The 14,392-nt window shown below is 38.9% G+C and overlaps 1 protein-coding gene across 6 annotated transcripts in view; it reads right to left on the bottom strand.

Moving 5' to 3' along the window:
• Positions 1–14,392, bottom strand: part of ATP2B2 (ATPase plasma membrane Ca2+ transporting 2) — a 1,084,469-nt gene that overhangs the window by 25,887 nt on the left and 1,044,190 nt on the right. For all 6 annotated transcript variants that reach the window (XM_090021539.1, XM_090021533.1, XM_090021535.1 and 3 more), the window contains 2 exons: positions 14,234–14,341; positions 7,482–7,664 (listed from right to left, as the gene is read on the bottom strand). In XM_090021539.1, coding sequence (XP_089877665.1) covers positions 7,482–7,664; positions 14,234–14,341 — 291 coding nt within the window. The remainder of the gene's footprint in view (positions 1–7,481; positions 7,665–14,233; positions 14,342–14,392) is intronic.

The raw sequence follows: 14,392 nt of genomic DNA, 5'->3' as shown, positions 1-14,392 counted from the left end.
AAATGTGTGGTAGAGTTCTCATGGTAGATGGGCTCCCTTCCCCCCACATCACCCGTCTGGCTGCAGTTCCTGATGCTGTGAAATAAAACCCAGAACAGCCCTGCTCTTCAGCCTCTGGCTGCAGCTGCTGGGTCACTCAGGTGGGGGTGGGGGTGAATGAAGCCCCCTTGCTGCACGGACTTAGTCTGCCCCTCCACCCAAGCCCAAGACAGCAAGCGGTGGATGTGGCCTCAGAAGGGAGAGCTTCATTCACCCTTTCCACAGTTGGAGCTTGACAGCTATAGCCAGAAGCATGCAGCATGGGGCTGCTCTGGCTTTTCACAGTGCTGGAAACTGCAGCTGGGGAAGTGGGGAAGGGAGTCCCTGTGCCACATGGACCCAGCCTGGCCCCCCAACTCCTGGTCCAGGAAGCTGGGGGTGGGGGGGGATCTTCATGGCAGAGGGGCTCCTTTCCTACCCTCTCCCACTTCAGCCGCTGCTGACAGTTGCCAGCTGGCAGGATGGCAGAACTGAAGAGAGGGGCTGCTCCAGCAGCAGATGCCAAGAGAGACACCCCAGACTCCTTGTCTCACATCACCCATCTGGCTGGGCTGTGGCACACTGTGGGGGACACAGCCAGGCTGCTTGTGGGGCTGGGATCAGAGGCTGTCACTGATTCAGGTCAGAGAAAGACAAGGGGGCAGGGCCAGCCTGGCACTTAAGCAAAGCAAATGAGTTCTGCCCAAGGCTACAGCAGCCCTGTGCAATATTGCCTAGGATGGCAGCAGCTGTGCTCTAAGTTAACCTTTAATGGGATCTGGCACAAATATTCAAAAAAGTGCTCTAACAGAAAGCACTTTAGGTTAGTACACATCCATCTAGGGTTAACTTAGAGCAGGATCTGCAATTTTTAAAGTGCTTTATGTGCTGTGAACTTCAGGTTTGCTACAGCTGTAAAATGCTTTTTGCGTGCTTAAAGTGCATTAAGTGTATTGCCTGTACTTAGCCTGTATGTCTCTATACAGAATATTGTCATAGAAAAACCAAAACCAAAACAAAACAAAAACAAAAAAACCCTGTAAGAATTGAAAGTAAAAGGAGTAAAGGTTTTTGGTGGAAAGTCTTGGCGTTATAAATGCAGAACAGTTTCCATTGAAGTATTTTATATGCAAATACTAAACAGTTGATTTGATCACTGGTACACTGTTTTCCTACGTGAATTTAAGTAAGGCACATCTTAACATGAATTTAATCTCTTTAAATTTTCCATTGGCTCCTGACCATGCCACATTAATTAAACACAAACAAAGGTGTTTCAAAATTATGAAAATCATATTTCCTTCAGAAGGCCCATTCTGGGATGTTTAATAGTAGCAGGCATCTGTCTGTCTCATGAGACAACAGAATTATGCTGAGACATCAGCTTGCTGAACGTAATCTTCACTTGAAAGACAAAGGGAAGCTGGAGTGACTTATCCACGGTGCAAAAGCCTGGACAGTGTATATGGAGACACTCAAGTGCCCCACCTTCAGCCTTGCTGGTTTAATCCAAAGAAATATTTACTGAATACAAAAACTGCAGTTAGAGACTCTGCCATCACACTAACTCTATGTGGAAAAGTGTTATAGGTGATTTGTATATACTGGCATGTAGAATCAGTATGGCTCAAAAAAAATGATTACACATGAAGATACATTGAATTACTTACCTATCAGGTTTAATCTCTGAAGATGCCCATGATATCATAGACCCTGTTTTTTCATGTTCTGACACAAGGACATAGAGCACTCTCCAAAAGAGAGAATTCAAAAAGATTTCAAAACCCCATACTGAGAGCACCAAGTGTGCACCATTGTGGATGATATAGAGGATAAATCCTAAGCCTTCAGATATTTTTAAAGCTATTTACAAAGAGCTGGAAAGATCTCCAGGATAAGTGAAAGTGGAAAAACTAGGGAAGATCTGTATTTAATATTATCTTGAGAGAACAAGAATTACAGATATGAAATTTCTTATTTCCTATAAAGTGACTAAATACAGATCTTCATTCATGGACTTTAGGCAGGCAGATGACTAGTTCTGCATAATATCCAAGGCTGAATGAATATTGCTGAATTATGCCTGAAGTCAGGTGGAATTATTTGAAATATGGACCATGGAAGAATTTGGCCCAGAGGAAAAAGTAGCCAAGCAAGAAGAGAAAGTTACTGTAAAAAAGTGAGTACATTTTAAATCAAGGTATTTACTCAGAGAATAAAAAGTTGATGTTTCTAGAGCAACTGTGATTTTAAAGAAGTTAGCAAAATGTAATGTATAAGCCTCATTGAAAAACATTAAGTAAAAGGTAGGTTCGAAATAATTGTTGTCACTCCATTTTAATCAGGCTTTCAACTCTAAGATAGAGGAGAAATCATACTGTCAGGTAACTGATTCAAAAGACAAGGATTTCTTAGGGTGGTATCTTTTATTAGACCAGCTATGTAATTAGGATAAAATTAGACAAGGTTTCAAATGCAAGAGATTCTTTGTCAGTTTTCTGATCACAGGAAGCCAGGAACAGCATTTAATTGATGGTTATTTTAAATATTGTAAATTATCCCTTTTGTGTTTTTTTATTTTGTATCCAGTTTACATTCTCTTTTAAAAATTAAATTCAAAAGAGCTTTTTTTTAAGATTCACACAATTAGTAAAAATTATATTATGAAGGAGGTAGAAAGACCTGGACTTCTCCCCTCTGTAAGAGTCCTATGACAAATAAATCAGATTTCAGTTCTATTTAAATGTTTACAACTAGTTAATCTTCATCAAGAAAATTAAAGCCATCATTAAAGATAATGATTGCAGGGTTTTAGGTAGATTTTTCATTTTGGCAGCATATATTTACAGTTTTCTTTTTAACTGGACTTAAGCTGCTCCCTTGCAGCATGGACAAAAGCTGAATGTGGCACTGCAGATGAATCTGTGACATCACATACTGTACAGCTGCACTCATTTGGACGCAGCCAAGATATCTTCTCTACTATCGCTGGCCATGCCTCTTACACAAAAGGCTTCCATGTGGCTTTTGCAATTTTTCACATAATTCCTTGAAACCTGTACTGTTTACATGTCAAAATACACAGAAATGGTGAGACAAACTAAAAGTTTAATTTTGCCTCAATTAATTCTTTCATTTTTTTAATTCCTAGGACACATTTTGTATTAAAAAGCCCTGAATGCATGTTCTGAAAACTTATTTTGACTAATTTAAAACCCATTTGAAAACTTTTATTTTCATGCTACTAGGTTTTCATTGGCCCTAGGAGTCACTTAAACACAGAGAATGCAAGGGTATAAAAACTTAATGAAGAAAGCAGTAAAGCTCCTTCATTCCTTGTTGTATATCTATAATGTCATCAACCAGTATCAGCCTAGCTTTTTCCATAGTTTTTTCTACTTTTAACTCAAAGCAGAGACTTCCTGCTAACCTGAAAGTTGTGGTCGCAGTTAAGATTTTGTATATATTTTTTTTCCTATGGCAATCCCTATGGTATCTGTGGGCTTGTCTAAAATAGCTTATATTGGGATGATCCTGCCTTGAGCAGGGGACTAGACTAAATGACCTCCTTCAGTCCCTTCCAACCCTACTTTTCTATTTCTACAACTTCTCAAAAGACTTTGGATTCTCACTTTTGGAATCTGAACATTATATAATTTTTCAAAACCTCAGACTCAAAATTTTGTCCAACATCACATGTGAAATAATTACAGAAAAACTTGGCACTGTTTTGTTTTTTGATGTTATCTGGGTTATTAACTTTGAAAGCAACTTGTCTGAAGACAAATTATTTTAACTTTGAGGAGGTCATTTCTGCTGCTTCTGCTGCCTAGTCAGTCTAACCTTAAGATTATCATTACTAGAATTAGAATATTCTGAATATATTGAGGGAAAATGCTGAATAAATAAAGATGAAAGAAATGTATGAGCTTTTTATAGAATTTCATATCACTATGACTTCCTTTAGATCAGTTGTGAGAACCTACATGGTAGTCATAAACTAAATAAGAGAATGTCTTCAGCCACAAATAATTATACCTTCACAAAGGCTAAAAAGGTTAGTGGACATAAGTAAAGATGACAAGATTAAGAGCATATAGCCAGAATTTGTCACTTAGTAAGATTCTTCCTTCACCTTTCTTTTAAAAAGTAAACTTTGAAGTCTTTTCAAGAACAGCATGAAATTGAAATCCCTGACTTCGGAGCATAAGAAATCAATGGTAAAATTCTTCCTCTTCTGTCCAGATGTGAATGCTCTATTTTCAGCTTAAGAAACCTCTGATTAATGAAGTCTTTAATATCTCTGATAGTAGCTTTGATCTCTCTAATAATAGCTATGATGAATATTCACTGGGACAATGCAAGTGAGAGAACTTCAAGTTGTCTCAGAAAAAATTGTGGATGCTTGTTGAACTATCTTAGTACTCTGGTTGCTTGCACACACACAAAAAAAACAGTGCTTCACTTTAAACTTGTTATGCTCCTGTGCTGAGCCCAGCACATGCCCAGAAGAGGCAGCATTTTAGCTGAACCCAGATCACCCAAAGTCTATATAGATCAGGTGATTTAGTGGGGCTGTTTTGGTGTTTTTATTTAATAGCTGCTTTAATCAGCTTTAGGTAAAAGTGCCAAAAAGCCCCGCTGAAACACCTGATCTATGCAAACACTGCGGAACCAAGTTGAAGTAACAAGCTGCTGCTTCTGGTAAAGCATGGTTTTGTTATTGTTTCTTTACCATTTGCAAGCAGCCATAAAGATTATGTTGGATGCTGCTGCTACCTGCCCAGTAAGGACTGGACAGAAAGTTACAAAAATATTCTTTCACCTAAAACAGAACTGTGGAAACTGATGGAAAATAGTCCAGATTGGAATGAACAAACTACTTGTGACAGATTATATACCCTACTCCTGATATCACTGCCATCCCCTGTATATATAAAAAGGGAATGGATGCTCTACCTTCTTCTCCTGCATCTCCAGAAGGTCATTAGACACCAGAGGATTCTTGAAAATCCTCCAATTTCACAAGGATGCTAGATCTTCTTCCTTCAACTCTTCTTTAGATGGCTTCCTAAGAGCACTTTTACACATACTCCGGGGCTGTTGGGTGTGGAGGGGGCATTGCTTTAAATAGAGTGACTCCAAGAGCCACTCTAAATTGCCACAGTGTCTCGCATATCAGCATCCCCATGCTTTAAAATGGTGGGGGGGGGGCACTTAAACTAAAGCTCATTTGATGAGCTTTAGTAAAAGCACCCTTGCCATTATTTTTAAGCATGGGGATGCTGATACAGGAGACACAGGAGGGTGCTGGAATGTGGTAATTGCCACAGTCCAGCAGACTCAATTCATCAATTAATTACAGTGCATTGAAGCAGCTTCTGCGCATGTGTACAGACACACTAAGAAATGTAGTAGAAGTATATGAATTCATTAGGATTGGCTACAACATTTGGTGCATCAAAATGCACCGAATTCTTAAGTAGCACAGTTCACAGTGGTTCTTGTACCAATCTGCTAAGCTGTGTGCATAACAGTATGCTTGCCAGTGGTCATCTAGTAATTGCATTTTGTACTCTTTCTGTATCTGCTGGCCCATTTCCTTTTTCTAATATCATTCCACAGATGTGAAATGGAGGAAGAAAAGAAGACACTGCATACACAAAACAGGATCAGGGGAGGGGTCACAGAAACCTACTGGTAGGAAAGGAAACTGTATATCCTACCAAACATAGTTCTACAACTACCAGTAGAAAGGAAACTAAGTAGATGTATGTTAGCAAGAAAATACAATTAATGTTTATTTTTTAAATAGTAAACAAGAAAGATAATTTATCTGTGGATTAAGAAGCTAAAAATATAAAGAAGAACAAAAAGATACTGCTCAACTAGAGGTGGAACTAAAAGGGTATAATTTGCAATTTTTGTTGTTTTTTACACTCACCACAACCAGAAAGACATCCTGATAGAAATGCCAACAGACAACACTCCTCCTACAGCCACCAGGAAAAAATAATGCAATTTAGAAAATAACTTAGAAAGCCTTTACCTGAACATGTGACTGTAACCCTTGTATCAAGGGGCCTTAAAGTGAATTTTCTCTCTTGATGAGTGCTCTTTAGTCAATGTACCCAGGTCACAGAGTCCCAGGGCCAGGATCTGTATTTATTTGCCTTGGCAGATTTACCCAAATCCTTAATGTAGCAGCAGTTGCCATCTTTTCTCCTGATTTTTAATAGGAACACAAAGGTGTCACCAAGGAGAACGGATGACAACAAACATTATTCCTTGCACCTACTTATCCTAAGACATATACCCATGTATTTTTTTATGGAAAATTTGCCAATGTTTAAAATAGAAAAGGGAAAAGATACTTTGTGTTTTAATGTAAAACAAATGTGCAAAATTAAAAAAGCACAACAAAAGTTTTGGGGAAGAAAATTTCATTTATAAACTCTTTGGGAAAAAGCACTCTTAATTATTCATATATTTTCTTTTTAAAGCACTGTGTAAATCTGATGTCATGGGAATTGCATATCTAATTGTACAAAGCTGCTCTCTTTCTCCAAGTTAGCACAAAGGCTTAACATTGTTGAGAGTATGTGTTTAAAATGATATTTTATTGTGGCAAAGCACATTGCAAGGAAGAAATTTGAGTTCTGCCTTAGACAAATGTTATTTACTTACTGCCATGTCTTTTAGTGAACAGATGTATTTCACACATTTGTGATGTTGTAATCACGATTTCCTTCCTCTAGGTACAAGAGTAACTTCTGCATATATTTTTGCATATTTAGTAAAATGTTGAAAATATACAGTATGAAGAATATATAAAACCCATAAATAACAGTAAAAAACACCAACAATATTATGGTGGATGGTTAGCTTGTTACTTAAAACAAATTTGGGATCAAATTTGTCATTACCTGACAGACAAACCAGTTGTTTCTGTTAAAATACAAATCTAACTGCACTAATGTTAAGGTTTCTACAGAGGAGATTTTTAAAAAAATCAAATTTAATCTTCAGTTGCCTTATTGCAGAAAGGAGCCACAAATGTATGAGGAAATGGAAGCTTTGCACTTTCTAGCAGAATAAAACAACATGTTTTAAAAGCAGTAATAAAGTACAGTTAGGTAGCATAACATAGGGATGCTCTATGTCAGCTGTTATAACAGTAAGTAAAAACATTCATACCAGTTCAAAGTAGTTTCTCAGCAAAAGCCATACATGGGTGGCAATTTTTATTCATATATAACTGTTTTGCAACTAATATTTTTTTAAATTCCTCATGGCCATTTTACCAAGTTTGTAGCTTGAAAACTTAAGTGCAATTTAAGAAACATCTTTCTTCCTATCATATGCATAATGGAAGTGGCTTTAGCCTATGGCATTGTCTTGTTAGAATGCAAAATTAAACATATGGTTTTGCAGAAGTTCCATAACCAGTCTTTGTAACATACCTGGGTTTGGATTCTGTTCAGGCCTCTGAACCAGAGAATTTGTCCACGTCGAAGTTCTCTTTCCGCATGGTCAATTTCTTCTACATCTTCATTCAGCTCTTCTTCAGGGACTTCCTCTTTTTCAGTGAGCCTCCCTGCTTCCTTTAAAAACTTTAGCCTACTCGTTGGGATGGTTGCAATGACCTAAAAACACAGTATAAGAAGGTACTAAAAATGTCAACCTTATTGCAGGTTTTTCCTGTAAGGCATGTAACCCACCTAGAATGCTAGGAGAAACACGTTTATGAAAGTGCTTTACAGTCATACAGCTTTGTCCAGTCTGGAATGCCATATATGTTTATTGATGTGTAAAATGTAGACAGAATTCATTTCCTGTACCATTTCTTTGCAGCCATTTCCAACAAAACATAGCAACTGTTTAACAATATGCAACTATGCAGTAGATGTAGGGCTAGGAAAGGAATTGTACCTCCCTAACAAACTATAGCAAGAATGTAAATAGTCAGAATGTAATTATTCAGTGAAATTTGAAATTAACACCAAGGGAGGAATTCTGTTTCTTTCTGTGTACCTAAAACAGCAGTTTTCTAGGTTGGCTTTGGCCCTACATCTAAGCATGCACAATAGAGCCAAACACTGGCTGGGTATATATGTGCATGAAGTTAAGTCCAGGAAAAAGAAAGATTTTAGCTCCACTAGTTCCATGGTGAGAACACAAAACCAGAGATCCTAAGCCTGACTGACTTAGAGGGGTTTGAATATCCATCACTCTGACTTTCCAACACAAGTCAAACCATTCCTTGCTTCAGCTTTTCATTTGAAGTTGAACCATTGCCCCTAGAGTATAATAGTCATTAGTTAAGATGGATGTCATGCACTTGGAAAGTTACTTCCCCATTGGAAGAAAGGCTCCAGGCTAGAACCTAAGTCCAGCTCCCTTCCCTACCAACATCTGTTTCACTTAGCCACATTTGTAAAATAAATATGGACATATTTGTTTCACATCTCCCTCTCTTGGGGGTGTCCAGAAAGACAGCTTGTAAAAGAGCACTGGAGGGAAATGGTTAATGATTGACCTGTGCTAAGAAGTTAAATTCCTTATCCCGTCCCCAACTACCTTTCCCCTCCCCCAAATGCTAGGAGAATTAGAATTCATTATTGTTTATGGATGATAATGCAAGCATGAAACAAAGTAAAGAACCTGAACTCAAACATGCAGCTAGTACTCCAAAGCTTTTCCCCCACTAACTGATGGACAGATTTGGACTAGTAGGTCTTATTTTTGGTTAATTCAGTTTTCTTGCTTAAATACATGTGAACTGGATGACATGTTTCAGATCAGTGCTCTCCACAATGTGGTTCTAAACTAATATTAAAGCAAGATCTACCAACTGGGTGTGTCTACACATGCAATTAATGCTCAGTAAGTTTACTGCACAGTAAAATAAGGTGAAATAAACTGTGCCTGGGAACATGCCCTGCTAGGTACACATTTTCTCACAATGGCAGCACTCGACTTCCAAGAGATACAGTCAAGAATAATAAAATCCTTAGTGTGATGGCTACATCTGGAACCAAGGTCAACAGTTAATTTTTTTTTTGTGCAGTAATTGAATAGGTTCCAGGTTTGTGCTGCCTACCAAGAATATGAGGTTCAGTGCAAATCCCCAGGATATTTACAGGAAAGAATGACTCATCACTAGGCTGCATATCATCTAATGTTCTGCTTAAAACAATGCATTGCTGTTTATAATCTTTTGTAGGACTTTTAGGTATCTAGGAGTATATAAAAATACATACATCTTATGGCACTCTCCACATCTTTCTTTAAGTGACTACACAACTTTATTCAAAACAATACAAAAATGGCTTCATATTTCTTTTCCGGATTAGTTAACAATTAATTTCTTACATCATTAACAGAAACTTTCTCTTTAGCTCCATACTATAATTTGTTTTTCTTATGAAAAACAAGCTTTGGTTTCCAGCTCTTCAGTCAAAACCACTGCAAATCCCTTATCAAAGTTCCTTTACTAAGGACATTCTTTGAAGCTGTTAGCTGATGTGTTGGTCATTTGAAATCTTCTTCAGTTTCTTAAAGCCTTTTATTTTCAGATAGTGCCACTGTACAAAAAAAATTAGATGGAAATTTTGGGAGCCAGCTATTTGGTGTTACTTTCCATTTCTTTTCCTGTGGGTTCCTTGAAGCCTGAAACTGGAACTGTGTGTATAGTTTTCTGAAACTAGGTTCTGAAATACAGAGTGCATCAGTTCAGCCTTGCCATCTCATTTCAATTATGGGTTCTGATATCAGGCTGGTCACGTGATGATACCTTACATTTCAGTGGAACACCACAAAAAAGGATCAATACTTTGAACAACACAAAAAACCCACTGTAATTATATGCAACATCCAATGGCATTATTGAGTGTGAGATCCAAAGATATGCATTGCATGAGACAAATCCCAAAACCTCATTAAGGTCCTAAATTTTTAAAGCTACACACAGTGTTTGCCTTTCTTATTTGCCTCATTGTTATCATCTTGACTTCCCAAATCAAGATTCCCACTTGTTACTGTCTGAGGACAGCTTGTGTCATTCCAGTGCAAGTAAAATTCATCATGTTAAAAATAAATTAAGTGTTCTTTGATTGTAACATGATCTTCTCCTGCCACAATTCCTTCTTTTCCAGAAACCAATCTAACTCTCATGGTCATCTTCTCTTACTTGCTAATATTTTGGTGCTGTCAAGAACAATAGAATAACACTTAGCAGCTTTCAAGGTAAAACGTCCTTCTTTAGCATATTCCTAAAAATATGAATAATTTTGTTTTGAATAATTTTAGCCACTGTTACATTGCAATAAATGCTGAAGCCAGAGTAGAAGAGTGGCTCTCATCTGGCAGGTAAAGGCCAGGTCATCATGCCACTTGCTGCACTCTCCAGATTATTTGAAAGTCTGTAACAAAGACCACAAACCCCTGTAACTGGGCAGGATGCAGGCTGTGTAGTGCAGGGTTGCACACCTATTGATTACTACGAGAACTCCTGTGTCATATTATGAGAATGAGGCCTTAGGTGATCAAACTGGGTGGAGCATAGGAGCCATATAAGCCTGGATCCTGGATTGAGGAGTCAGTCTGGCCCAGGTCAGGGCTACGAGGGCCTCTCCCTGGGGGAGGACTATAGACAATAAGGTAGCCCTGAGCAGCTGGTCTTGGATAACCAGCTAGCAGTAAGGTTTTCGTTTGTGTTGCATATTTACCCTGAAAGGAGTTGGTTATTTCATTTTTAGCTCATCTTTTGGTTATGATTTGGGAAAAATAGCTGTGAGATATGGGTTAGGTTTAAAAGGATTAGGGAGGCCACAGTGGGTGACTGGTGAGGGCACTATATGGTTGACTTGGGACAGGCTAAGGCCCTTAGAACTGATAGTAGGTAGAGAACCCAAGAGAAATCCTGAGACAGATCCCATTGCAACTCTTAGTTTGAACACCTACACACTGAATCCCTTCATAGATCACTGCTATTAACTGAACCACAGATCCCTCCATATATGTACTAACCACCAAACTATCAGCTGGGCTTGGTGATGGAATTTCCCACCATTCCTTTTGAAGCAGTGCTGTTGTACTGACAGAAATACAAGATTCATGAGACCAAGAAAGAAGTAGAAGAGTTCTCCTCAAATGCTGTAATCCAGCCATTTAGACATTCACCCAAATTTAGCCACTTAGGGTTCCAATCTGCATACCCAGACACATTGCAGTCTTTTAACTACTTGCTATTTAATGTGAAAAACAAAAGACATTATGGGAATATGGACCAAAAGCAAGAACTCTTACTTAAAAAGTTAAGAGTTATACTTCCCAGTCCAAGTCTCTGCACCTAGGAGTTATTTCAACCGGGGGGAAGGGGAGGGTAGAGGTTGTTTCTTTCAAGGCATTGACTATTTAATGTAAAATACAAGTTCAGATAAGGCCCTACCCTGAAGGGTAGGGGACTATTCTGGGAGGTGTGATGTGTAGTTTTGAATCCACTTAGGCTTGAAAGATCATTAAGTGCAGGTCCTTTCTACCTGGGTGAGTTGCCTAAGAGATTTTTTTCCAAAAATCTAGTTGGTCTAATAAAAGATATCACCTCTACCATGAGTTCTGAATCCTTTTGCCTCTAGACTAATACAGCTACAACCTGGATACCTAAGAGAATGTAATGCTTTAAACCTGGAGTGTCAAAAATCCTGCCTACAGGCCAGATCCAGCCGTGGTGCTGTTTCACCTGGCATGTAAGGCTCCTTGTGGGGGCTACCACCAAATTCCTGGGAATGATTAAGGATATGTACCAACACAGCTGTGTTAACTGTCCTCCCACCACTGCCTACCACACCACTACTGCTTGCTCTGCTGCTGCTACTGGATATGCATCCAGCCTGTGAGGCTCCTGGCAGTCTGGATACAGCCTTGGGGACCAGTCAACTTTGATACCTCTACTCCAAAACAAGGCGTGCAAGACACAAGTCAGAAAGGGAACAGAAAAAGCAGCCTGAATCTTACGCCTAATGTTTTAAGATTTCCCTTCAGAGCCTAGCGTTTGTCATTTTAATGTGCTTTCTCAGGTGGTTTCTACTTTTTAGCTTGAGTGCTTATGCAAACAGTGCACAGTGAGTTCTTGGAGAAAGGAGTCCAAAAACAGAACTACTACCTCTCAGGTCAGTGCCCCAAGCACCTGGACACATTCTGTACTGGAGCAGGCAGGTGGCCGCCCTCTTGTAGCTGGTCCATGTTGCACTTCAGGAATTCAGCAAAAAAGAGCACCAGCGAGAGCTTGGCTGTGCAGCCAAGCAGTTTGAATGTGTGCTTGAGAATTGGAAGGCCAGAATGCTGTTCCCAGGAGGGGGTAGGGGTTTAGTATTTTGGGGGTAATTTTTTTGGTTTTGTTTTAGTCAATGACTGTTGAATGTAAAATGCAAAAATCTATCCACCTCCTTGCTTCATGATTTGGACACTCTTCTGAGGTGGTCGGGGTGAGAAGTTCACTTGTCAGTCCCCTCAGGGTGAGAGTACCATCAAACCCACCACCTGGGTGAGTAACTAAAGGGGATACAAAAGCGAAGGAGTGAGAAACCAGGGAACCCTCAATGGTATTCAAGCCCACATCACCCACCTTCCCCAGAAAAGGGTCCAAACCTCCAGGCTACAGGTTGGGCCCACAGTCAAGTTGCTTTCCTGCTCTTCTTAGGCCAAGAGGCATGTAATTTCCATACGGCCCTAAGGAAAGGTCTGAGTTAGTAGTAGCCTGATTCTATGGTTTTGTAGTTTGCTTTTTACCTGGGAGCACAACATTCTGAACTTTATATTCAGGGGTTTTCTAGTTTTTTGGACAATGCCTGTTTCTTATAAAGTTTATAAGGCGCTGTGAAAATATGGAGCTGAACATATGATTACAAGGTCCCAAGCAGGGGTCAACTCCCCAGATACAGGCTACTATCAGCAGGAGTAGGATGATCTGCTATTATGTTGCTAATTACAAAAGCTTCAGAGGGTCAGGAAGAAGGAGCATCACAGAATGCCTAACTCTGCAGCCCAGTGCTTTGACTATTATATATATTATTGTGGGATGAGGAAACTGAACGCTTCAGGCCCACAGTTTAGGCAGGCACCCCAACCAGCATGGTATAGATTATATGGGGCAAGAGGCTCTCCTTGAGAAACTCAGCCTATTACCAGAAAGAAAACCCTTTAGGTTCTTCTTCAAATACTAACCATCACTCCTGAAAATTATGTAGATTGGTGGCTTTACATTATGCAAGTTACATTACACATTTGCTTCAGGATAATACCTGTTTTGAGTATTATCTACATTGCCTCTTCCAGACAGCTGATAATATGTTTTACTTACTTCTGATAATTAAAGATGATTGCTGCACTCATCCACATAACACTTCTATTAACTTTTGGTGCCAAAGGTTGCAGAAGTTCTTATTATTGGCACCTAAATTAAATTGCATAAAAAATCATCAGCTGTTCTGAATGCACTCCAATAAGAAAAGGGAGGGTATCTGTGCCTGAAAACTTGAAAAAACAAATTTTCCATCTACTTAGTTGGTCTAACAAAAAATTTCACATTTACACAAAGAACCTTGTCTATCTATGTCTTTAGCCCAACATGGCTATAACCAACACCTATGTCCTAAGAAAGAATTGATATTAAAATGTCACTATTGCTAGCAAGCTCAGAATAGAAAATGAGTGGCTAAGCATGGACACTTAACTACCCTTCCATTTTCTTCCAGCTCACCATTGCAGAACAGTCTCCAGTCATGTAGGCTGAGGCAACAGTTGGAAGCATGCAATATATCTGCCCCTAATGGACCTATTCCATAGCTATAATTCTAACAGCCATGAATACAGCATCTTTTGCAAACAAATTTAGTCATTGAAGAACTTAGTCATTGAGTTTTGTGTGTACAGCTTAAGAAAAAAACCCCCTAAAAGTTACCTAAAAAGTGTAACTTACCTTAATGGGGAAATAACACAATAGTTTAACACTTTTATTTTAACAGTTAAAAGTATTTCTCAACTCTAGTGTATACTATATATGATTCAGTGTGAGAGATCATCTTGGGGACACTTCTGTACACATGATTGCAAATAGTTACTTGTAAGTTAATGTTTCCCAATTCAGACCTTATCAGTTAGTAATAATACAATAAGGTAAGTAAAAATTCACATATTATCAAGTAGCACTTACCTGACCCCAGACAAGTTCTCCTAATCCAATAAATATACACCACATCCACTGGTCAAGCTCCAGAGGAGAACAGCTGAAAGGCTTCCCACCAAACTGTACAATTACTATCTGCAGAGGAAAAATGGGAGGAGGGGAAACATATTATCTTTCCTGTAAAGA

This window comes from Crocodylus siamensis, chromosome 11 (assembly GCF_052110815.1).
Source record: "Crocodylus siamensis isolate JL-2025a chromosome 11, ASM5211081v1, whole genome shotgun sequence".
NCBI classification, from domain to species: domain Eukaryota; kingdom Metazoa; phylum Chordata; order Crocodylia; family Crocodylidae; genus Crocodylus; species Crocodylus siamensis.
Note: the sequence above shows the minus strand (reverse complement) of the source record. Positions and strands in the feature narration are given on the sequence as shown.